The sequence below is a fragment of the Capsicum annuum genome, chromosome 5, assembly GCF_002878395.1.
Source record: "Capsicum annuum cultivar UCD-10X-F1 chromosome 5, UCD10Xv1.1, whole genome shotgun sequence".
In the NCBI taxonomy this organism is placed as follows: Eukaryota; Viridiplantae; Streptophyta; class Magnoliopsida; order Solanales; family Solanaceae; genus Capsicum; species Capsicum annuum.
The window spans coordinates 19,921,206-19,947,889 of record NC_061115.1 but is presented as its reverse complement, the minus strand read 5'-3'; the positions used below and the strand labels follow the sequence as shown (position 1 = coordinate 19,947,889).

At 34.6% G+C, this 26,684-nt stretch overlaps 2 protein-coding genes across 2 annotated transcripts in view; both read left to right on the top strand.

The window, feature by feature from the left end:
- Positions 1 to 833: 833 nt before the first annotated feature.
- Positions 834 to 25,109, top strand: LOC107872341 (galactinol synthase 2). The gene is made up of 9 exons (XM_016719086.2): positions 834 to 1,246; positions 1,753 to 2,076; positions 11,760 to 11,823; positions 12,248 to 12,417; positions 24,205 to 24,273; positions 24,506 to 24,609; positions 24,792 to 24,804; positions 24,905 to 24,950; positions 25,036 to 25,109. The coding sequence occupies exons 1-9, from the start codon at positions 911 to 913 to the stop codon at positions 25,107 to 25,109; spliced, it is 1,200 nt and encodes a 399-aa protein (XP_016574572.2). The 5' UTR covers positions 834 to 910.
- The window catches only part of LOC107870388, a gene marked incomplete in the record, with an annotated part of 6,060 nt that continues 3,513 nt past the window's right edge, over positions 24,138 to 26,684 (top strand). Inside the window, 4 exon segments of the mRNA XM_047412600.1 lie at positions 24,138 to 24,283; positions 24,441 to 24,505; positions 24,905 to 24,950; positions 25,036 to 25,166.

The following is a 26,684-nucleotide window of genomic DNA, read 5'->3' as shown; positions in this document are numbered from 1 at the left end:
TAGTTATTGAGACAACTAACAAAGTTATTAAATAACTTTAATTGTCCCAACAACCGTTTCAATTATTTAAATGATTTTATCCTTTTTAATTTAATAATATTGTGAGACCCGTTTATCGTTTTTTTTTTTAATTAAACATTTGAGGTCTTTCAACTTATTTTTCTCTACTATGGAGCGGAATCTTCCGTTGCATATATACTAACCAAGATAAACAATATAAGTCTAATCATATGCATTCGTTTAATTAAATTTATTTTTTATCAAATTATTCAGTATTTTGCAAAAATGTGGACTATATAAATAAATGAATTATGCACTAAAAATGTGCACAATTAAAAATAATATATTGTGCATAATGTATAAATAAATGGATTGTGCACTAAAAAAATGCAAAATCTTTTAAAAAAAATAAATAATCGTGTCCAATCTATAAATAATATGAATAATAAGTGCACAATCTATTGTGCACTTAATAAGTGCACATTCCATAAAAGAATGGATTGTTCACTTATTAAGTGCACAGTCCATAAAAAAATGGATTGTGCACTTATTAAGCGCACAATCCATAAAAAGAATGGATTGTGCACTTATTAAGTGAACAATGTGAACTTTAACTTTTTTGACATCGTCAGAAATCTTCCGTTACAAAGTTAAAGGTATTGTGCACTTATTAAGTGCACAAAGCCTATTTTGGTGCTTTTTTTTTTATATATATATATGACATATATTGGTACTTTTTTTTAGTTGTAGGGCATATTTTAGTTCCGAATTCTATATAAAGGTACCTCAAGACAATATCTAGGATACACACACAACTTATCAACAAACACGCGAAATATTTTCGTCTTACTTTAGTTTTTTCCCTCTAAACTCACAATCATCTTTATTTTTTCAACAGGTTAAGTTTACGATGACTCCAAATGACTTTGGTCTTACAAAGAAAGTTGTTACAACTGGTTTGGCCAGGGTAGCAAGAATGTCTAGCCATGCCTATGTGACATTCTTGGCAGGTAAAGGTGACTATGTAAAAGGTGTTGTTGGTTTGGTTAAAGGGTTGAGGAAGGTGAAATCTTCTTATCCTCTTGTGGTGGCAGTGTTACTTAACGTCCCAGTGGAACACCACCACATACTGATCAGTCAAGGTTGTATAGTCAGGGAGATCAAGCCTGTTTATCCTCCTGAGAATCATACTCAGTTTGCTATGACTTACTACGTCATCAGCTACTCTAAACTCCGCATCTTGGAGGTACACCAATTTCCTTTTTAAGTTGTGGCTTTGAAGTTTAGCTTAAAATTTTCTGTACTAAATGTATATTCACTATTAATCTTTTGAATTTAAGCTGTATACATTGACTGAACACAAGATTTGCAAGTTAAATGCGATATAATGTTAAAGTGAAGAAATTTATAATTTTTCCATATTCAGTTGGTCAAAATTATTAAAAAAATATTTTCTAAAAAAAATAAGGAAAATAATTTTCTTGATGAAAGTTCCATAAGTAATATTTCCTCTCACCCTTCAAAACAACCCCATCTCACCCTCAATCCCATCTCTTATATATTTGTCTAGATTTTAATTAAGAAGTCCACTTATTTTTTCAAAAAACATTTTCCTTTGTTCGAAGCTACCTTTTAAGGTTACATGATTTTTATGACGAATGAAGAAAGAGAGGAAGAGAGAGAATTAAATCGGTGCTTGCTACTAATTTTCTTTTTTTTTATATATATATTTTTGTTGGTGAGAAAATGTAGTTTGTGGAGTATAACAAGATGATATACTTGGATGGAGATATCCAGGTGTTTGAGAACATAGACCACTTGTTTGACATGCCAGATGGTTATTTCTATGTTGTGATGGACTGTTTCTGTGAGAACACTTGGAGCCACAGTCCACAGTACAATATTGGATACTGTCAACAGTGCCCAGATAAGGTCCAGTGGCCTGAACAAAAGTTAGGACAAAAGCCGAGTCGCTATTTCAATGCTAGCATGTTCGTATTTGAGCCCAGTCTCTCCACTTACAATGACCTTTTGAGAACACTTCAAGTAACCCCTCCAACCTCATTTGCTGAACAGGTAACACTGCGTGACTAGATCAAGAAATGATTTAACGACGTAAATGTCTTTTAAGCAATCATCATTATTTAAAATGTTAGAAAGTTTATTTAATAATTTATTACTTACATATGTTATTAATAATGAGTACTACTTTATAAGTAGAGTTGCATGCTTTCAACATTTAGTGACTTGATTGTATTGCTACATAGTGCTTAAAGATGGTAGAAATATTGTTTGATGGCCACTTTTTTATTATTTAATTAAAAAAAATCTATGCTAGAGTTTCACCTATTTATTGTAATATTTCATGACAGTGGTTATTTTTATTTACAGGGGTTGAGAAGTCTGTTGTGAATTTAACCCTTAAAATCTTGTTAAAATGACTAAAGTAGGCCTGTTTTGGTTAAATTTTTGCAAGATTTATTGAACAAGTTCTTTAAAGACATTTACAAGCCAATTCCAAATAAGTACAACTTAGTTTTGGTCAGGCTGTGTAATATCCCGTACATTTCTAAGCTAAAAAATGAACAGTTGTTCCTACATGTGAAACCTCCAATCCTATAATTCATATTTGAGCACATGACTTACAATGAGTATCCTAGTGAGAAAAGAGCTTATGATGTGTTAAGCATATTCATATGAGTCACTTAAGGTAATGCAAATTAAGAGTTTTTAAATCCATCAAGTTTTAGTGTTTGATTTCACAAGGGTCATTTTTGAATGAGTATAAATTGACGTATATGTGGTATTTTTGCATATTTATAGCCATCAAATTGTATAGAATCAAATTATCTTTCCAACAATACCAATTTTATAAAAATCCGACACCCAAGCAAGAAGTTATGGCTTCGCAAAGTGGAGTACGTTGCCTAACAAATCGCCTAAGGATACTGGAATGGCTATGCCATAAGTTGTACGACGCACAACCTAAATTATGCCATAAGTTGTGTGACTCACAACCTAACTTATACCATAAGTTGTGCGACACACAACCTAGGTTAGGCGATGGGTTGTGCGCCGCATGCCTCATGACCCAATTGACATAAACACTCCTTGTTTGAGTTATTTTGAGGGAAACTAAGTCTTTTAACATTCCTTACATGTTCCTAAACTTAAAATTATGAAATTAATAGTTCCTAATCACATCATAACCCTATTATTATCTTAAGTTCATCATCCAATAGCACTATAGGAGAAAAACAACTAAGGTTGCACAATCAAGATTGAAGGTCCAATCTTTCAATAATTTCCTCACCATAAAGGTACGTAGGGTTTGAAAAAGAACACTTCTCTCGTTCTTGTGTCCAAAGTTTTGTTTTTTCTTAAAGAATTTCATACTTTCAAGTTGAATTTATGCCTAGTTTGTTATATTTCAAGTTTATGAGATGATGAATTGTTCAAGTCTTGAATTGTTTGATGTTTCACATATTTTATATTGTGAATTTTGTTTCCTTACCATGAGTTGATATTTTGAGTATTTCCAAGTTTGAAGTCATGACTTATTATCCACTTTGAAATCGAGATTTCCTGAAATTATATACATGCCTTAAGTCCAAGAATGAATTTGTGATATTTCCTAAAGTATTTTCCAAAAAGTGAATTGATATATCCATGCTATTAAAGTTTCAAAGCTTATTGATGATAGTCTACCAAAGTTTCATCAAAATAGTTGATTTTTATCCTAAGCTAAGAAAGTAATCCACACCATTTTGATTTAAGTTAAAGGAAAGCATAATTGGGTTCGATTACATACTTTTGAATTGTTTAAGGTAGATTTTTCCTACAAGTTTTGAGCTTAAGTAAGAGAGTAGTATTTAGCACCGAGTTGGGCTTGATTCCAAGGTCTCATGCCCAGAACTACGAGCCACCATAGGATTTGATTTACCCCAAGTAGGTTAAACTAGTGATAGCTAAAAGTAAAGGTTCTACTCCGATGGAAAGGATAGAACAGCTCTCCCCAATGTGGGCAATACATTGGACTCCATATTGCTCACATAGTTTATGTCGGTTAGAAGAAACTCCCAAAATAGTCTACTACTCTATTTAAGATTAAAATGTATGTTCTAGAAGTTATTGTTTTAAGACTTTATCTAGTTTACAAGTTTGAGAACAAAGAATGAATACATGTTTAGGATAAAGTGTAATGACTCACGTGATTTATATTACATGTTTCCTATTCATGATTTATGAGAGTTTTACTCAAGCTATGTGAGTCATATCTAATAGCATACATGTTTTCTATAAAGATTTATGATATTGATTATTTAATTGCATACACCCCCATATACTCAATACATTCTCAAAGTACTAATTCACATACTCATTTGTGTGCTATATTTCCTTATAATGTAGGTTTAGGTGCTCATTCCTATCAACGTCAGTGATCCCGAGTACCTTCATCAACATTTTCACAGTGTTAAGTCCTCATGGTTCAAGGACTTATTATCCAGACATTCAATTTTATTAGTCGTTTTTTTATTTTTTTCATTTGAGTATGAATCAGTTGGGGACCTATCCCAATGGCTCTCTAGTTTCTCGAGTAGTAGAGTCTTTGTCAGACTAGATTATTAGTATGTTTAGACTTTCAATATTTTGAATGTTCAGACAAGTATTTCCCGGTATTTTATCATGATCGTGATGTGACAGTACCTGGGTTTGGCTTTATTCATATATAAGTAAGCTTTATATAAAGTAGCAGGCTCAAAGGGTTATTTGGGGCTACTTGTAGCCTTAAGCACCATGTGATGTCTTGATATGAGATTTTGGGGCATTACAAACTTGGTATCAGAGCCTAAGGTTTAACGAGTCTTAGGGAGTCTGACAAACCGCGTTAAGTAGAGTCTTGATCATCGGTGTGTAGCGTGCCACATCTCTGAGCAAGAGGCTACAAGAAGTTTTAGGAAGAAGTCATCTCTTTCTTTCAGAATCTATTGTGCTTACAGTTGTATCTCTTAGCAGTTAATTTGTGCTCTCTTATTTTATAAAAGGCCTCCCTGAAGAGCGAATGCCCACAGAAACAATAACGATCAACCCCAGCATATTGATCCCCTGAATGCAAAAGTGTCCTATGTTGAGTTTCGGGAAGCTTTCCAAGTGATAAACCAGGCAGTCACCGTGAATGTTTAGGCCAATAACCAGGCTACAGTTCTGTATCAGCAGGAAAGTGATTTACTTCTAAGATTCATGATTTTATGAGGATGAATCCACTAGAGTTCTATGGGTCTAAGGTAGGTGAGGGCCCATAATTGTATCTTGAGGAGGTAAGGAAGATTACACAAGTGATGCATATTTCTGAGGAAGAGAGCGTGGAGTTGGCATCGTACAGACTGAAAGATATTTTTTATGACTGGGTTGTTGCATGGAGGAATAATAGAGGGGAGGATAATGCTTCCATTACTTGGCAGGTGTTCCAGGATGCATTCTTGGACAAGTTCTTCCCGCATAAGATGAGGAAAGAAAAGATTGAGGAGTTTATGAACTTAAGGCAAGGCTCTATAACTGTTAAGGAGTATTGCCTTAAGTTTAACCAGTTAGCCAAGTATGCTCCTGATTTGATTGCTGACACCCTAACTAGTATGAGTAATTTCGTGATGGGTGTTCTGGTTTGGTGCTAAAAGAGTGTAGGACTGCTATGCTCAACAAGGATGTGGATCTTTCCAGAATAATTATGCATGCACAACAGATAGAGGCAAAAAAAATAAGGGAGTGATATAGAGTAAGAGAAAACAAGAGGGCTAGATCTGAGTAGCATGAGTATGGTCAGGCTAGGTCCCTGGAGAAAACCGCCCACAGTTTTAAAGTCGTTCGTCTATGCCAGTGCCTTTATCAGCTAGTTCTCCCGTGCCCAGAAATAAGCAGAAGTAAGGAAACAGGCCTTCTATATCCAGGTCCCAGAACAGTGTGAGTAACAGGCCTAATTATCCTTCTTGTGCTAAGTGTGGAAGGACCTATCCCAGCGAGTGTTTGGCAGAGCAGAGAGGTTGTTTTGGTTGTGTCAAGATGGGACACAAACTTAGAGAGTTCCCGCATTCTAGGTAGGGGAACAGAGATGCCCGACCTCCGACGCAGGCCACCAGTGTACCAACTCCTTTAGCCTCTCCAGTCCCTCCTCAGGGCGCTTCTTCCAGTACTGCTAGCGGTCAGTGCCAAAATAGATTCTATGCCTTACCATCCCTCCAGGAGAAGGAGGATTCTCCCGATGTTGTTACTGGTATGCTCCATATATTTCACTTTGATGTTTATGTGTTGTTGGACCCCGAGTCAAGTTTCTCTTATGTGACTCGATTAGTTGCTGTGAATTTTGAAGTAAACCCCAAAAAGATTCCTAACCCTTTTATAGTTTCTACTCCGGTAGGGAAGTCAATTGTTGCTAAGCAAGTATATAAAAAGTGTGTTGTTACTGTTCTTCATAGAGTCATACTTGCTGATTTAATAAAGTTGGAGATGGTTGATTTTGATATTTTTCTGGGTATGGATTGGCTTCACTTTTTCTATGCATCTATAGATTGTCTTACCCATGTGGTTAAGTTTCAGTTTCTAGATGAGCCAGTTTTTGAGTGGTCCGAAAGTTCAGTATCTCCCAAGAGTCATTTTATTTCCTATCTTAAAGCCAGAAAGCTAATCTCCAAAGGTTGCATCTATCATCTAGTCTGAGCTAAAGACACTAAGTCTGAGGCTTCAACTATTCGGTCAGTCAACATTGTTAATGAGTTTCTCTATGTCTTTCCAGAAGATCTTCTAGGGGTACCTCCCGATAGAGAGATAGAATTTGGGATTGATATTCTTCCGGACACATATCCTATTTCTATTCCTCCTTACCATATGGCACCCGTAGAACTTAAGGAGTTGAAAGAGCAACTCAAAGATCTTTTAGATAAAGGTTCTATAAGGCCCAATGTTTCTCCTTGGGGTGCTCCTAGTGCGAAAAAAAGATGGTTTATTTACGTATGTGCATTGACTATCATCAGCTTAATAAGGTCACAATCAAGAATAAATACCCTCTTCCGAGAATTGATGACCTGTATGATCAGTTCCAAGGTGCAAGTTATTTCTCAAAGATAGACCTTAGATCTGGCTATCACCGGCTTAAAGTAAGGGAGTGTGATATCCCAAAGAGAGCCTTTCAAACTCGATATGGTCATTTTGAGTTTCTAGTCATGTATTTCGGGCTAACAAATGCTCCAGCGGCTTTCATGGACCTCATGAATCGAGTGTTCAAGCAGTATCTTAATATGTTTGTCATAGTGTTCATAGATGATATCCTTGTTTACTTTCGTAGTGAGGATGACCATGCAGATCATCTCCAAACTGTTTTGCAAACTCTTAGAGATCATTAATTGTTCACCAAATTCAGCAAGTGTGAATTTTGGCTAAGTTTAGTTGCATTTTTGGGTCATATTATCTCAGCCAAAGGCATTAAAGTTGATCCCCAAAAGACAGAAGTTGTAAGAAATTGGCCTAGACCTATTTTCCCGTCTGACATTAGACGTTTCTTGGGTCTAGCTGGCTACTACCACTATTTTGTTGAAGGTTTCTCTTCTATTGTGTTTCCCATGACCCGGTTGACCCAAAACAAAGTTAAGTTCCTGTGGTCAGATTCCTGTAAGAAGAGTTTTCAGAAGTTGAAGACTCGACTTACTTTAGCCCCTATGTTGACTTTTCCTAATGGTACAGATAGTTTTGTGGTGTATTGTGATGCATCTAAAGTTGGCTTGGGTTGTGTGTTGATGCAGAGAAGTAAGGTTATAGCCTATGCCTTTAGACATTTGAAGCCCTATGAAAATAACTACCCAACTATAATCTTGAATTAGTTATTGTGGTCTTTGCTTTGAAAATTTGGAGACACTCTCTTTATGGTGTTCATGTTGATGTGTTTACTGATCACAAGAGCCTGTAATATATGTTTACTCAGAGGGACTTAAATCTTAGGCAGAAGAGGTGGTTAGAGTTGCTAAAAGACTACGACATGAGTGTGTTATATCATCCAGGCAAAGCCAATGTAGTGGCAGATGCCCTTAGCAGGTTGTCTATAGGCAATGTTGCTCATGTTGAGAAGGGTAAGAAAGAATTAGCTCGTGATATGCATCATTTGGCTAGACTGGGTGTTAGGCTACTTGATATGGCTAAAGTTAATGTGTGGGTTCATAGTAGTTGCGAATCCTCGTTAGTTTCAAAAGTGAAGAAGAAGCAAGACAGGGATTCTAGTTTGGTCAGACTAAAGGAGTCAGTTAAGGACCAAAAAGTGGAGGTTTTATCCCAAGGGGGAGATGGTGTGTTGAGATTTCAGGATAAATTGTGTGTTCCTGGTGTAGATGATCTGAGACAGAGAATTATGGCTGAAGTGCATGGCATGTGATATTCTATTCATCCCAGTACTACTAAGATGTACCGCGACTTATGGGAAATCTATTGGTGGAGCGGCATGAAGAAGGATATAGCAGAGTTCATGGCGAAGTGTGCAACTTGCCAATATGTTAAGGTAGAGCACCAGAGACCTGGTGGTGTGATGCAAGAATTTGGTATACCAACTTGGAAGTAGGAAGATATAAATATGGATTTTGTGACTATTTTACCTTTTTCGCGTCGCCACCATGATTCTATTTGGGTTGTTGTAGACAGGCTAACTAAGTCAGCATATTTATTGCATGTGCATACATCTTATACAACTGAGGATTATGCTAGATTGTATATTTGGGAGTTAGTCAAATTGTATGGAGTCCTCTTGTCCATCATCTCAGATAGGGGTACTCAGTTAACTTTGCAGTTTTGGAGAACCTTTCAGAAAGGTCTTGGTACCCAAGTTCATTTAAGTTCCACTTTTCATCCGCAAATAGATGGTTAGGATGAGAGTACCATCCAGACCTTGGAAGATATGTTGAGGGCGTATGCTTTTGATTTTAAAGGTAGTTGGGATGAGCATTTTCCATTGATAGAGTTTGCTCATAATAATAGTTATCTCTCTAGCATCCAAATGGCACCATTTGAGGCTTTGTTTGGTAGAATATGTATATCACTCATAGGTTGGTTCGAAGTGGGGAAAGCTATGTTGGTTAGACCTGATGCAGTATTTGAGAGGATGGAATAGGTGAAGCTGATTAGAGAAAGGTTGAAGACAGCCCAAAGTCGTCAGAAGTCATATGCAGTGAGAAGAAGATACCTTGAGTTTGAAGTCAATGATTTGGTATATCTAAAAATTTCGCCTATAAAAGGGGTAAAAAGGTTTGGGAAAATGGGGAAGCTTAGTCCCCGATATGTTGTCCCCTATAGAATCCTAAGTCGGGTTGGGAGAGTAGCTTATGAGATTGAGTTGCCTGCAGAGTTGTTAGTTATTCATTCTATCTTTCATGTCTCCATTCTTAAGAAGCACATTGGTGATTCCATGGTAGTACATCCTTCGGAGAGCGATGATATTCAGATAAGTCTTTTGTATGATGAGATCCCAGTTGAGATTCTAGACCGTCAGATCCGGAGACTAAGGAATAAAGAGGTTCCTTTGGTCAATGTTTTGTGGCGGAATAAGTCGGTTCAGGGTGATACTTAGGAAGAAGAAGAAGACATGCGAGCCAAGTACCCACACCTCTTCTCCGCAAGTTCAGAACAAGCCAAAAGTACTATTCCTCCTTAATTTAGTCCTTTCTAATCAAAGATTCAGCTATGTATCTATTCTTATTAAATTCAAGCGTTCTCTAAAGTGCTCAAGAGTTTATAATGATGTAGTTTCGGGTTAGTAGTTTGTTTCAGATGTGTATCCTTAGTTTTCTCTATACTCTTAGCCTAACAAGCGACATTTGACGACGAATGTTCCCAAAGAGGGGATATTGTAATACCCCGTACATTTATAAGCTAGAAAACTAACCGTTGTTCCTACATATAAAACCTCCAATCCTGTATGTCATATTTGATCACATGACTTACAATGAGTATCCTAGTGAGAAGAAAACTTATGATGTGTTAAGCGTGTTCATATGAGTCACTTAAAGTAATGCAAGTTAAGAGTTTTTGAATCCATCAAGTTTTAGTGTTTGATTTCACAAGGGTAATCTTTGAACGAGCATAACTTGACGTATATATGGTATTTTTGCATATTTAGACCCACCAAATTGTAGAGAATCAAATTAGCTTTCCAACGATGCCAATTTTACCAAAATCCGACACCTGAGCAAGAAGTTATGACTTTGTAAAATGGAGTATGTCGCCTAACAAATCGCCTAAGGCTACTGGAATGGTTATGCCATAAGTTGTGCAACGCACAACCTAACTTATGCCATAAGTTGTGCAACACGCAACCTAACTTATGCCATAAGTTGTGCAACTCATAACCTAGGTTAGGCAATGGGTTTGTGCACTACATACCTCATGACCCAAGTGACGTAAACACTCCAATTTTGAGTTATTTTGAGGGCAACGAAGTCTTTTAACATTCCTTACATGTCCCTAAACTTAACCTTATGAAATTAATAGTGACCTTATAAAATTAGTAGTTCCTAATCACATCATAACCCTATTTTCATCTTAATTTCATCATCCAAGAGCACTATAGGAGAAAAACAACTAGGGTTGCACAATCAAGAATGAAGGTCCAATCTTTCAAGGATTTCGTCACCATAAAGGTATGTGGGGTTTGAACAAGAACACTCATTTTGTTCTTGTGCCCAAAGTTTTGTTTTTTCTTAAATAATTTCATACTTTCAAGTTGAATTCATGCCTAGTTTGTTATATTTCAAGTTTATGAGATAATAAATTGTTCAAGTCTTGAATTGTTTGATGTTTCACATATTTTATGTTATGAATTTTGTTTCCTTACCATGAATTGATATTTTGAGTATTTCCAAGGTTGAAGTCATTTGAAATCGAGATTTCCTAAAATTGTATACATGTCTTAAGTCCAAGAATGAATTTGTGATATTTCCTAAAGTATTTTCCAAAAAGTGAATTGATATCTCCATGCTATTAAAGTTTCAAAGCTTATTGATGATAGTCTACCAAAGTTTTATCAAAATAGTTGATTTTGATCCTAAGCTAAAAAAGGAATCCACACCATTTTGATTTAAGTTAAAGAAAAGCATAATTGGCTTCCATTACATACTTTTGAATTATTTAAGGTGGATTTTTCCTAAAAGTTGTGAGCTTAAGTAAGAGAGTAGTATTTAGCACCGAGTTGTTCTTGATTCCAAGGTCTCATGTCCCAGAACTATGAGCCACCGTAGGATTCGATTTACCCAAGTGGATTAAGCTAGTGATCACTAAAAGTAAAGGTTCTACTCCGATGGCAAGGATAGAACAGCTCTCCCCAACATGAGCAAGACGTTGGACTCCATGTTGCTCACATGATTTATGTCAGTTAGAAGAAACTCTCAAAGTAGTCCCCTACTCTATTTAAGATTAAAGTGTATGTTCTGAAAGTTATTGTTTTAAGACTTTATCTAGTTTACAAGTTTGAGAACAAAGAAAGAATACAGGCTTATAATAAAGTGTAATGACTCACGTGATTTATATTACATGTTTCCTATTTATGATTTATGATAGTTTTACTCAAGCTATGTGAGTCATCTCTAATAGAATGCATGTTTTCTATAAAGATTTATGATATTAATTATTTAATTGCATACACCCCCATATTCCATACACCCCCATATACTCAGTACATTCTCAAAGTACTGATTCACATACTCGTCTGTGTGCTACATTTCCTTATTATGTAGATTCAGGTGCTCAGTCCTAGCAACGTCAGTGATCCCAAGTATCTTCATCTACATTTCCATATTGGTGAGTCCTCATAGTTCGAGGAACTATTATCTAGACATTCAATTTTATTAGTGGTTGTTTTGCTTCTTTCTATTTGAGTATGAGTCAGTTGGGGACCTATCCCAATAACTCTCTAGTTTCTCAAGTAGTAGAGACTTTGTTAGACTAGATTATCAGTATGTTTAGACTTTCAGTATTTTGACTATTCAGAAAAGTTTTCCTCGTATTTTATTATGATCATGATGTGACAGTACCTTGATTTTGCTTTATTCATCTCTAAGTAAGTTTTATATGAAGTAGCAGACTCAAAGGGTTAGCTTAGGGCTACTTGTAGCCTTAAGCACCGTGTGATGTCCCGGTATGAGATTTCAGGGTGTTATACTATGGCACTACCCAGAGAATGTATAAGTTGACAAGGTAAAAGTGGTTCATTACTGTGTTGCAGGATCAAAATCATGGAGATACACTGGAGAGGAAGAAAACATGGACACAGAAGAGATCAAGATGTTGGTAAAGAATTGGAGAGATATATACAATGATGACTCACTTGATTACATAAGTAATTACATTGCTAATAGCAAATTCATGCAAGCCCTCATCTGGGCCTACGGCAGCGTTTGCTACATTCTTGCCCCCCTGCCACGTAGCTTGGTGAAATAATTAGGAACCAAAATTAATAACTTTTGATCTTCTATTTTCTTTATATTTGAGGTTTATGGTGTTTTAAAAAAAGTTATAGCACTGTAGAATAGCAAGGTTATTTTGGCTTTCTCTTCTGTGCTTACAAAAAAAAAAAAGATGCAGTAATATATGTATGTATTTGGATAGGAGAATGTTCTATCATCACTTCTCCTTGATTTGTGTTTATTGTTATGAATATATGTGGAGAATACATGAATTAACTTGTTAGTACTTTACTAATGGAAACCTTTGCAAACAACAAAGGAAACGAGGGCTCATAACCATTTCTCTATTATAATCTAGCTTTCGAAAAATTCAAAATTAATCAAAATGTAACAGAATTAGAAATTTTGGGAAAATTTTTTGTATTAATTTGAATTGCAAAAATGGAAACTACAAGCAATAACTAATTGAATTGAAAAAACTACTTTGCTGCTATTGTTGAATCAATCCGAAAGGAAGAAGAAAGAAGACAAGACCAATAAGAGTCATAGAGAAGAGGAAAGAGAGAAATGTGAAGTGGGACAAGTAATTAGGTTTCAAATTTCCATTAGCCGATTCTCTCTCCTCCATCGCTTTTATAAACAGCTTCAATGATCTGTGCCCTTCCTCTTTATTAGATAACATTTAATCTAGACCCTTCATTTGAATTAGTTAATAACCCGTAACTAATTGGTCCTAAGGGCGATTACATACCCCATCCTAAGAAAAATAGTCGTGTCCTCAAGATTGTGTATCAAAGTTAAGGAAACTTAGACTTGAGAAGGCATAGTCCTCCCATGTAGCATCGAGATTAGAACACTGAAATAGCATATGAATGAACCAATTGTCTTTGAAATATTTGCACTAGATTGACAAGTAAGTGACCATCAATAGAAGTAGCTGACAAAGTATTCTGAACCACAACCTTATTACCAACTCTTTTCTTCAAAAAAGAGACATGAAAGACAGAGTAAACTTTAGAAGGGAAAGGCAACTCGAGCTTATAAACTGCCAACCCACCCTGTTAAGAACTTTATAAGGACCATAGAACTTGGATCTTAGTTTGAGATGCCCCCTCAAAGATAAAAAAGACTGCATGTAGGGCTGCAGCTTGAGAAAGACCCAATCCTGGATCTTAGTTTGAGATTCCTCCTTAAAGATAAAGAAGATTGCATGTAGGGCTACAGCTTGAGAAAGACCCAATCCCTCACATGTAATTCTCTCTCAGTCTTTTCCCAATCAGAAAATAACCACATCCTTTCCTGATCCTTAGAAAGGTAATCACCAAGAAGTTGATGCATTGTTGTCTCTTCATGACCAAAGCAGCAGCGGATGGAACAGAAGTGTCTAGTGGAGGACCCAAAGAAAACTGAGGAGGTGTATATCCATAAAGAGCCTCAAAAAGTGTGCACTGTAAGCTAGTATGAGAGTTGGTTTTTGTCACGCCTCAAATCCTATTGGGGCGAACTGGCACCCATAACCGAGGAGGCCCAGGAAAACCAGCTCATAACCTTATACTTCCCATGCATACCTCTATGATAACCCAAAATTCGGACAGCATCATGTCGCATATAAAAGGAAATAATAACCTGTATAAGCTCGAGCACACACACACACATATATATACAATACTTGGCCGTTGGAGCCATCACGTCTATTAACAAAACACCACCTTGACTGTACATTAGGTCTACAAAGCCTTTAGATAATACACAGAGTTTAACTAAGGTCGGGACACACCCCGCCATATAACTAACTTCTATATAATACCAAAAGTGACTGGATATGACACGAAAAGCCTCGAAGCAAACTAGAGCTCACCAAAAGCAGTTGGATATCCTGGCTCCTACTTGTGCAGTGTATGAGCTGAGGTACCTGTGCCTGCAGCATAAAATGCAGGTCCCCCATGGGGGACGTCAGTACGAAATATGTATTGAGTATGTAAATTTGTAGATAATCACATATGATATAGGAGCTCAATAGAAATCAGAAACAAGTGAATAAATTGTAATAGGAGTGGACCACACTTACTAGAACTTGTGACAACCTGTACATTGTATTTATTCAATCACTTTACCTTCGTTCTTATCATCTTTTTAATCATTACTATACTGTACTGTGACCATTAGGCTGCCTCCAGTACATATCAACTGGGATCGACCCATGATAGGCTTATGCCCCTGGGATACCACCCATAAACACATAAATAGGGATCAAACCATGATAGGCTTATGCCTCTAGGATACCACCCGATAAGAGAGAACTTCCATCACTTAGTTCAATTAATCTTTGAGATTGTTATTTCGGTCGCCACCGTATTTTTGATACTTTGAAACAATGATACATCAATAAGAGATATATAAATAGACCATCAATGCAATAACAATGAAGTAAGAACTCATTGGCTTATCAATGAAGTGTTTTGGAGTCATCAATGCCATAACAACGAAGTAGGAACTTATTGGTATATCAATGAAACATTTTGGAGTCATTAATAGCACATGGATCTTGTTTGAGTAACCGGATACCTTCTGACATTCATTAGTGCAATAAACATGTCAGATTTAGAAAACAAGTAAGTATTGGAATGTCTTGACATCTTGTAGGGTGGAAATAATTTCATTGGTAACGTAGGACATCATACAAAACCATTATGGATCACATATTACTGAATAACTTTGGAAACTTTCTTAATAGAACAATTGTTCACTTTCATGTCAAAGATATGGTATAGAGTATGCTTTACATACCTGACTGTCAACCTTTAATACTAGTACCAAATGGACTTCCCGTCTTTTCGGATTACTTATCTACAATGAACATATATAGAAATCTAGTATTATCAACCAAACGTCACAATTCAATTATTTGAATTCACCAAACTAGTGGTTAAGTAGTAAGCCTTAATTACACCATAAATAGTGTCACTTTAACCCTCTTATACTCCAATTACATTCACATGTCATGCATATTCATACAACATCCTCCAATATCAAGTTTGGATTCATTTATCCTTCCAACCAATCCATTAAACCAAATTGAGCCATAGACATAAATAATCATCAATTCAATAGTAGACAATATTCATACGTTAGAATTCACCTCTTGATTATGCAATCCTGTTTGCACAAATAATAGGTGTCGTTCGAAGCTCTCGAGATGACAAACGCAGTTATCGGATTACTTTGGAATTTCTACGGTTGAATCAAAAGTAATTTAAAGGTCAAATTTGGCTAGGGTTTGTTCTTCCTCAATGATTGATGATGAAAATGAGTTTTTGAACTCATATACATGTATATATACACATATTCCCGTCCATAATATAAGAGGAAATGACCAAAATGCCTTTAAAATTTAAATAATGTCAAATCTGTCCTTTGGTGGACTGTTTTGATAAGCTAAAGTAGATCGACCATAACTCTTTGCTCCGATATCAGATTTGGTTGAAATTGGTATCGTTGGAAGGATAATTCAAAGGAATTTCATTTCATATAAAGTAGGCCACCCAGTTCATCCTGTACAAGGAGTTATGGTCATTTGAAGTTGACCCTAAAAATCTATTTTGATAGGGTGAAGTAAAATGAGTATAACTCCTTACTCAGACGTTGGATTTGGATGAAACCAATTACATTGGAAAGAAGACTCAAAGATATTTCTTTTCATAGGTTGCATCTCTCCCATTTCATTATATTAAGGGAGTTATGATCATTCAAAGTTGACCCAAAAATTCGGCTGACCTCAGTAGTTTGTGTGCAGGAAATTTTCTTGCACATTTACTATTCCCAAATATCCCGGCCATCGTTTTATAGTTTTGAACGTGATCAATTATATCCGAAACCTATCCATTTTTGGAAATCTTTATATCGTTGGAAAGCTTATTCAATAACCTTCACATGGAACCATCGACGGGCAAATTCCGGTATAAATAAAATAAAAAAAATTAATTTTATATAAATAAGACTAATACACGTACTTGAATACTCCAATACACGTACTTGAATATGGGGTGTTACAGTTTTGTACCACCATTCAAACAAATGCAACTACTGCATCCAATGAACTGGTCTGTGAGAAGTCATGCACCTCAAATGATTCTCAATGCACCTAATATTTACCCTTTTAGTTTTTCCATCACTTTAAAGGAGATAAGCAGAACTAAAGTAAAGTTGGATGCCCAGCAACTTAAACTAGGCTTGCCAAGAATAACTCAAAAAGATCTTATCTATGTCAGAGACAATAAACTCAGGAATCCTATGTAAGGAGTGCACTCTCTTGAGAAACTTATTAGCCAAAGTACTGGAAGTAAAAAGATGTGACAATGCAATAAAGTATGAAAACTTAGATCTACTGTCTACCACAACTAAAATCACATCCTTACCCTATGATTTAGGCAATCCCTTTATTAAATCCATGCTAACATATCTCCATAATTAATCAGGAATGAGCAGAAGTTGGAGTAACCCATGGTATGGAATATATATTCTCATCTTTAGTCCTTTGTCAATCTTCATGAGATGCAATATAATAAACCATTATCTGTTTCATGTTTAGCCAGTAGAATACTTAAGACAACCTCCTCAGGATGCCCAATTGGCATGAATGTCCACGTAAAGTTGAATCATGAAAATTCTTAATCACTTGTTCTGTGAGTGGACCATAAGCAGAAATATAAACCTTGTCTTTTCTCTTAAGCACAACAGCTGAGTACTGATTACATATAGAGTTTAAAACTAAAGTTAGTCAATTCAGCAATCAAAGAAGAAACTTGGGGTTTTTAATATAACTCTCATTGATATCTAGCATCCAGTTACGAACCGCAATAATGATATCATTCAGAGAAGCAATAAAGTAGTACGAATAATGGTTGGTTCCTCTTGTTCCTTAAATTGTCTAGATAGAGCATCAACTACTTTATTCTTAGTCCCTTTTTATATTGGACCTCATTGTCCAATACCAGAAGCTTAGTCAAGTCCTTTTGCTAAATAGTAGTGGTTATCTTCTACTCAAGAAAATACTTAAGACTATAGTGATCAGTTCTCACTAAGAAGTGGTTATACTATAGATAGTGTCCCCATTTATCAATTGTATTTAACAAAGCCATATACTCATTTTTGTAAATGGGCCTATATATGCTTAGGAGTAATAACATTACTGAAATTATCCAAGGGTCTTCCCAATTACATCAAAACAACTCTAATTCCAGAGTGGCTTGCATCACTTTCTACTATGAACTCTTGACTATACTTAGGTAATGTTAACAATGAGGTGCTTGACATGGCTTGTTTAAGAGCCTCAAAAGCATGATCGACCTCCTCATTCTATTGAAATGCATTCTTTCTCAGTAAGTCACTCAAGGGTTTGCATATGCTATTATAATTGTACACATACTTTCTGTAATAACCTATTAGACGTAAGAACCATCTAAGAGCCTTAAAAAAGTAAGTTTAGGCTAATCCCTCATAGATTTTATCTTTCTAGGATTAATAGACACATCTTCCATAGTAATAACATACTAAGATACTCTTCTTGGATAGCCAAAAAACATTTAGACTTCTTAGCATACAAAGCATTGTGATGCATGACTTTGAACGCTAACTTTGAGTGACCTAGAGATCCTACAATGACCTACTATAAACCAAGATATTATCAAAAAGTACCAAAACAAACCTTTTTGAATAAGCCGAAAATACTTGGTTCATTAAAGCTTGAAAAGTGGCGGGTGCATTAGTAAGCCCGAAGGGCATCACTTTTAATTCATAATGGAGCATGTGAGTCCTAAATGTTGTCTTGTAAATATCCTCAACCTTCATTCTAATCCGGTGATAGCCCAACTTTCGGTCAATCTTTGAAAAAATTACAGATCCTTGGAACTCATCCAACAAGTCATCTATAATTGAAATGAGATATTTATCCTTGATTGTGATCTAATTCAATCCACTAGTTCAATCTTTCTTCTTAACTAACAAGTATGGTGAGGACAATGAGACTCATTATGTAGTATGATACCATTGCTCATTTTTTCAGCCACCCACTTCTCCAACTCTTTTTTCTGGTAATAGTTGTACATGTATAGTCTTAAACTAATAGGTAAAACATCAAGTTTCAAGGAAATAGTATGATTCGGTGTCATCTCAAGTGGTAATGTTTTAGGTTTCGCAAACAATATGCCATATCTAGTCAACAACTACTATATAGCCTCATGAACTACCACTTTTTCAAGGCCAAGTTCTCCTCTAAGTATGAACAAAATCCAAATGAACTGTCCGATAACCAAATCGACACTTCTAGCAAGTCATAAATGACCTCTGTAGCCACTGTGGGAAGGCTCGAAACGCTGAAAATGCATGCAAATCAAAGAAATGACTTAGAGTATTATTACAATTTATCTTGCTCTTCTCTCCATACAAAGGTACATCTTTATTGATAGATTCAAACGAAGGAGAAGAAATTGAACTAATGCCCTTCATAAATCACTGGCAAAAACTTGTTAACCCATGAAAACTTCTTGCCTCAGTTGTATTAGTTGGGATTGGTCATGTCTTGATGGACTTCGCCTTTTCTTCATCAACCTCTATACAATTATATAAACAAATACTATAACAAAACATACATATATATATATATATTGTTATAAATGTATTTACATTATAGTGAATGTCTATCAAGATCTACTTTGATATCTATTAGGATTTGAATCAACTGTCTTTTACTCAGACTAGGAGTAAATTTCCCCTATAAATAGAAGGGTTCCTTCATTGTAAATTACACATCAAAATCCCTCAAGAGAATAAATAAGAATTACTCTTTCTATTCTCTCAACTCTTCTAATTTATTATTTCTTATTTTATAACACATTATCAGCACGAAGTCTCTAACTTCAAGGTTGAGTTAAACATCTTATGAACCCATGTTATTAATCTCATTATGAGAATTGGAAAACAATGTAACCAAAAATATAGGTAACAAATCAGTATTACTAGAACTGGATGTTGATGTTGTATTTTCGATGCTCACTTTTATTGGCATCGGACGTTGTTTGGACAATGGTGAAGTATCTCTTGTGGAGCTGGATTTTAGGGGTGTGTCTCCTGCGCTTAAAGCCACGTGAAGCACAAAATTAATAATTGATAAATTATCACTGGGTGCTCAAGGAAGTGAAGCACAAAATTATGTTCTTAACGAGACTCTGCCAAACAAAATGAGATTATAAATCTAAAGGTAATTTCAAAGTTAGTAATTCCTTATGTTATCTATCTTTTGCTACTAATAATATAATTATTGTTGAATTTGAGAAAAAATAATTGGTTTGGAATCATTATGTTTTAAATTTATTCCTCAAGAATAATATTATCAAAAGAAATGATAATATGTTGGGTTCAAGTCTCATCGATTTATGCCTAAGACACCTTTATATGGATAAGACATTGAGTTTGAATCTCAATGCACCATATTGATGATATTATGATGGCTAAGGCAAAATCATGGGTATTGGGTGAAAAGTCATGAAATTCGACCCATTAAATATGCTCCATTCCATGAAGTGAATGTGGTAGCAATATATGATAAGTCTGAAATATGACAACTTACTTCATTCTTGAGGTGTATGTGGTAGCAGTGCATAATATATCTGAAAGAAGACAAGTGATTGAATGCATGAATATACGCGTGGAGGGACAGTATGATAATGATCATCAAAAGTGATGATATTTTCACACACTTATATGATTATAAGATATGCTAGAGAAAAATTCTCTACATCATATGCATGCCTCGATTTGCTTCTGAAGTAGAAAAATCTTGAAAGAGGTTATAAGCTATCATAATTTGATAGGCTTAAGGCACGATTATATTTCATTCCTGGGGAATGAGAATTTGATAGGCTTAAGGCACGATTATATTCCATTCCTGGAGAATGAGAAACTTATTAATGCAAACGTGCACTTGATTGTGATTGTATCACAACTCACCTCTGAAAGAGGTTGAATAATTTTGAAATCTACTTCTGAAGTAGTAAATTTATAATTTATTCATGTAATAGTAAATCTGAAATTTACTAAAGAAAAAGTACATGTCATGGTAAACTTGAAGTTTACTAGAATAAAAGTTCATAAATTGACATCTTGAAGATGTGCATGTATTGAAGAACTAGAAGATTCTTCAAGAATTGTTTATGACGTTTGTTCTCATGATAAGTTGGTTGAACCAACTAATTTTGGGATTGGATCCCTTAAAATCTGAAAAATACAAAAGGTGAATATGGGCCCGTTCACCAGTTATGTGATATATTAAGATGCATCAATATAAGATGATCGCATGTGCGTTTATTGTCAACCTGCAATTCGACATTCATAAAGTTGTTTGCTCAATAAAACTGAGTTAAGAGCATAACTTTTAGATTGTGCAATTAAGACAATTCATCTTGATGGTTTGACATTGAATGTCTTCGATAAATAGATGAACTATTGCTAATGAGAACAAAAGCTTCATGTGTTGGTTTTGAAATATTATATACAAAAGTACTTGTATGTATCAAACCAATAAATTATGATTATTTCTTCCCTCTCAATTGGTTCAAGGTCATGAACCAACTATTCCATCTAATAGTTGATGTGCGGTATACGATTAATGAAAATACCATGATGCATAAAGATGAACCCCTCAAAGAAGATGGAGGATGTATGTTAATTTTCCTAACATAAGGGGGAGATTATAAGCGCTATGAAATATGTTAGGAATTATCACTTGATCCTCATCCGAAAGATAATTCAAGTCAAATTCCGAAAGCATCTCATATTAAGCGCAAGTGCTCTTATTTTATGTTCCTAAAGGACAAAGTCTATGCATGTGTGAAGCGTGGTAGACTAATCGGTTCCAAATGAAATAATCCTTGAAAAATAAGGAGCAAATAATCATAATAAGAAAGCAATGAGCTCTTGAAGAGCCTACGACATAACACTTCATGAAACCTTATGAGAGGTTCATGTATCTAAAAATAATGAAGTGATGAGATCTCAAAATATTATGTCGCACTATGAACCGATACGAAATGATATATCATCAATATCTTTGACACAATATTGACGCAATATTGTGAAAGATTACGAGGATCTAAATTCTATATTTATTTAAGCATGCTGAGGTAGAAACATTATCAAGTGACATGAAAGGATGCATTTTGGTAAGCGTAAAACTTATTTGATTTGCAGTCTACACACTTGAAGATGTCACTCATGAAATATTGAATATTGTCACTTGACAAAACTTATGTGAAAACTTTTAAGGATTCAAACTGCTTGAAGCATATAAAAGTTTCTGGGAAACTTATTTATAATCCTTATATTATATAAGATTATAGTTTGAAAATCATTGGAACTCTTGGAGAGTTTTCAAGGCAATAGATTATTTGCTGAAATTAGAAATATATTGAATTGGATTGGTTATGAAGTACCATTTCTTAGTGCAATTGATGCACTCATATACCTTGCAAATACTACAAGGCCTATAGCCTTTTCGGTTAATAAGTTAGCCAGGTATATTTCTACTCCTACTAGAAGACATCGAAATGGGATAAGATACGTGAGCTTATTTTATCCTAAAGATTGCAGTCCCGATCTTATTGATCATGCTGATGTTAAGTACTCATCTAACCAATATAAATTTCGATCTCAAACATGTAATGTGTTCACATATGGGGATACTGCCATATCTTGGAGATATACAAAGCAGTCTATCATAGCCATCTCATCGAACCATGCGAGATTATAGCTATTCATGAAGCAAACCGACAGTGTGTGTAGTTGAGGTTTATGATACATCTCATTCGAGAAAAATATGGTGTGAAATATGACAATCTACCCACAATTTTATACAGAGATAATTAGGCATACATAGCACATCTTACGGAAGGATTCATAAATGGAGATAGAATGAAGCACATTTTTCCAAAGCTTTTCTATATACATGAGCTACAAAAGAATGATGATATTAACGTGCAACAGATTCGTTCAACTGACAATGTGACTGATTTATTCACCAAATCTTCTCCAATTACAACTTTCAAGAAGATGTTGCATAAGATCGAGATGCAAAGACTCAAGGATGTCTCATTAGGGGGAGTTAATACACGTTGTACTCTTTTTCTTTACGAGGTTTTGTCCCACTGGATTTTCCTTGTAAGGTTTTTAATGAGGCAACATATATACGTATGGTTAGAGATGTGTACTCTTTTTCCTTCACTAGACTTTTCCCCACTGGATTTTTTCTAGTAAGGTTTTAACGAGGCACATTATCTACCAATTAGACATTCAAGGGGAAGTGTTATAAATATATTTACATTATAGTGAATGTCTATCATGATCTATCAAGATCTACTTTGATATCTATTAGGATTTGAATCATTTGTCTTTTACTCAGACTAGAAGTAAATTTCCCTATAAATAGAAAGGTTCCTTCATTGTAAATTACACATCAAAATTCCTCAAAAGAAGAAATAAGAATTACTCTCTATTCTCTCTACTCTTCTTCTTTATTCTTTATTAGTTCATAACATACATACATACATACATACATACATACATACATACATACATACATACATATATATATATATATTATAGATTTCCTATGAATATACTTTATAACGGAATATACAAGTACTCTATAATATTAGGTACTATATTAGGATATGGCATATGATTTCACAAGATTTAATTTCTTTCATATAATGAATTCTACCCAACTGAAAGATCTTTTGATCAATATATATATTATAGATTTCCTATGAATATACTTTATAACGGAATATATAAGTACTCTATAATATTAGGTACTATATTAGGAGATGGCATATGATTTCACAAGATTTAATTTCGTTCATATAATGAACTCTACCCAACTGAAAGATCTTTTGATCAATTCAGAGATCATTTAGATTCCATTAGCAATGAGGATCCGTTTTATTCTCAAAATGAGCAATAGTCATAAAAAATTGTGTCATCTCTCTTTCATTTTTATCAATTGGATATTTTGTTCTTTCCTACCTGAATGAAATAATTTTTTTCCTTTTCATGCATAATTTTTTATTTTTTTTAAAAAGGACATACTTTTGATTAGTATAATTTTTTCCTTTAAGAGCTGCCATGCACATTTCTTTTTTCAGTAAATATAAATTTGATTCTTAATTTTTTTTTTTCCTCTCCATCGTTTTTCTCCTAAAAAAATTGCATAAAAATCCCAACAAAAAATTTTCACACGTCACATTTAATTCCTTTTAGGTGTGAGATTCTTCCTTGTTTTTCTGTGTCCTAAGTATTTAAATAATAATTTAATGATTATTATTTTTAAAAATTAATAAATGATGATTTTGTCTATTATGGAGTGTTTTAATAAAAACGAAAAGTTCAAATCACTTTTTTAAGCATCTTTAGACTTTTAATCTTTCATAAATATAAAAATATAGATGTAAGCATAGATACTTTTAATATATTATAAATGTAAATATAGATGTGGATTATAGATAAAGATATAGATTATAGATAATATGGAAAAGGAATAAATATATCTGAACTATGATAAATATTATTTATATTTTTATCATTTCATTAACGGTACAGACATATTTATACGGATATTCATACGCAGCATTTTCGAGAATATATTTATACCTTTTTCATAAATAATAATAAGGGTATTTTAGTGAATATGGTCAAACTCTAATACGTGTCTTCCTTGCCGTTTCAGGCTAATCTATCTCTTCTCCCTCTTCCTGTGCCTCTTCAGTGCGTGGGTATCGAACAAGAGAGTAGACAAGTCTGTACAGGTACTTTTTATCTTGAATAATTATTTTTAATGGAGGAACACATAATTTGATATTTCAATGGAAGCACACTCAATTGAATTGCCTAGATTGAATTGCAAGATTTAAGTTTATAGGTTTAATCGACAGTTTATTTATATTTTCTTGTTTTCAACCGTAGCTCAACTTTAATGTGAAGTGGGAGGGATTTTCTCTCTCTCTATTTTTGTTTCCTGCTAATTGAAGGTTAGGAATCTTTATTCAGCTGGTTTTTTGCCATTTTCTCATCTGGGTCATGCTTACTTTCTGCTAGAGGAAAACTTGATTGCGAGTTTTGTTATCGTTGAGCAGTGATTGATCAGTGTGCTTTGCTTCATTTTCCTTCTAATACAACAAGTTTCTCTTATTGTTTTTGTATTTGAGCTGTTTTTGGTGATTTTCTTATTTGGGTCGTGCTTACTTTCTGGTAAAAAAACACTGTGTTTTGAGTTGCGATTATTCAACAGTGGTTCTCTTTTTTATGTGTATATAGTGTTGGTGTGCAGGTACATTTTTCTGAATTACCTGATTTATTTTCCAACTTCAACAATTTTTTTGTTGATGGTTTATTGTTTTTGTTCTGTTTTTGCTTTATTGTGGCTGCAGTTTTTATTCGCTAACTCACGTGGTTGTGTTACATTTCAATTACCAGGTAATATTTTCCTCGTGAAAATTCAATTTGTAAATATTGGTATTTTCATAATTCTACATGAAAGTGAATTACGAATTGCAAACAGAGTTTTCCCCGGCAGTGAGAACTAAAAGTGACCAAGCTGGGTATTTGTTTGGAGAAAGGGACGTTGACTTTTGAAGCTTAGCTAGAAGAAAAAACAAGAATTAGTGACATACAACTTTTGTTGTTATCTTGGTAACATCTTGTTCTGTAATATCCAACTCATCAATCGTTTCACTAGCAACAGTTAGTGTTTTTTCATTTCCAATGTCAAAAATAAATTTTATGGACGCGACCTGTGGATATAAATGTACCAGTTTAGTTTACTACTTGATGTGAAACAATAATAAAGGAAAAACCTTCTTTATCTTTAATCCTGAGTTGTAAAAAGATGTCATCATCTTCTTTCCTCCTTCCCTTGATGCTGATATCAACATGTACCATATCATCCTCTTCGTTATATGTGAATAAATCAATTTTATTTGCCTCATACTTAAGTTGATGGTAGTACGAATCATTATCTGGTTCATATCCAAGATAACCAAGACAACCATTTACTAGAGAGTTGTTATCACTTCATCTTGCTAGAAATTGATGTGATTTTAGATCCATTTTGTGATCCATGTGGCTTAGATAAGAAATATCTTACCGACCCAATGTTGTTTTAATTGAACTTTTTAAAGATCTTGATCGTTGTTAAAGCGTATTTTTGCTGTGAGAATCAATTAGATGAATACTTCTTGTTTGCTGGGAGGGGATATGAATTTTTTTTTCCAATTTTTGATTGGAGTCGCTGCATTGTTTGCTGGGAGGGAATGTGAACTTTTTTAAAATTCTAAATCAGATGCATTGGAGTTCTCAGTGTCATAGTTGACTACAAAGTTGAACTTACCCTCAATGATGTTAATATCATCAAATTCCATAGCTCAAACTCCCTCTCCTCTTGGTGAAACTTTTTTTGAAACCGGTAACTTTTCTCTGTGTGAAAATTATTAGTGATGGAAGTTGTGCTAATGGTAATTGTGGAGGAGGTGGTGTTGTAAGGGACAACATTGGCAAAATGATTGTGGCTTTTCCATTACCACTAGGAAGAGGGATCAGCAACCAAGTAGAAGCCAGAGCCTTACTATTTGGCCTTAGCTGCATTAACATATCCTCATACAAACATGTGATGATGAGTTAACAACACAAAAATTTCACAATTACTCAAAAGTATGAGAAGACCTCACTTAGATTTTGTTTAAACAAGAGTTTGTGTGTGCCAACAACTTTCACTTGTTAAGAGTGGAAGTCGATGATAGATCTTTGTATAGGTTGATTTTTCGGGCTTCATTGGTACTAGTGGATTTCACAGTTGTATCGAGTCAAAAGAGTGTCACAACATGGTCTCCATTACCTTAGCATGTCACACCCCATCTTTTAAAGCCAGGGCAATTAACCGACAATAAGATTCCTTCTGTTAATTAATCTTGTTGGTATCTTTTTCTCCTACATTTGAACTAATCTATACCTATCTAATAAGTGGGAGTTCTCGGATGGTAAGCACCCCTTCCTTTCCAATTCTAAGGTTGTGAATTCGACTCACCAAGGGAGCAAAAAGAGTGGAAGCTCCTAGCCCCCTAGGGAGGGGTAAAAAAAGATAATCTATACCTATCTTAATGAGTTATGGAGCTCTTTCCCATTGGTCACAGTGCTGACACCATCATAAAGTAA

Bases quoted from the DNA above. Each gene is read 5' to 3' on its own strand.
- LOC107872341 (XM_016719086.2), top strand. From the start codon at position 911: ATGACTCCAAATGACTTTGGTCTTACAAAGAAAGTTGTTACAACTGGT. The intron at 2,077-11,759 runs GTAACACTGCGT...CTTATTATGTAG, and splicing joins CAACCTCATTTGCTGAACAG to ATTCAGGTGCTCAGTCCTAG. The intron at 11,824-12,247 runs GTGAGTCCTCAT...ACTGTGTTGCAG, and splicing joins TCATCTACATTTCCATATTG to GATCAAAATCATGGAGATAC.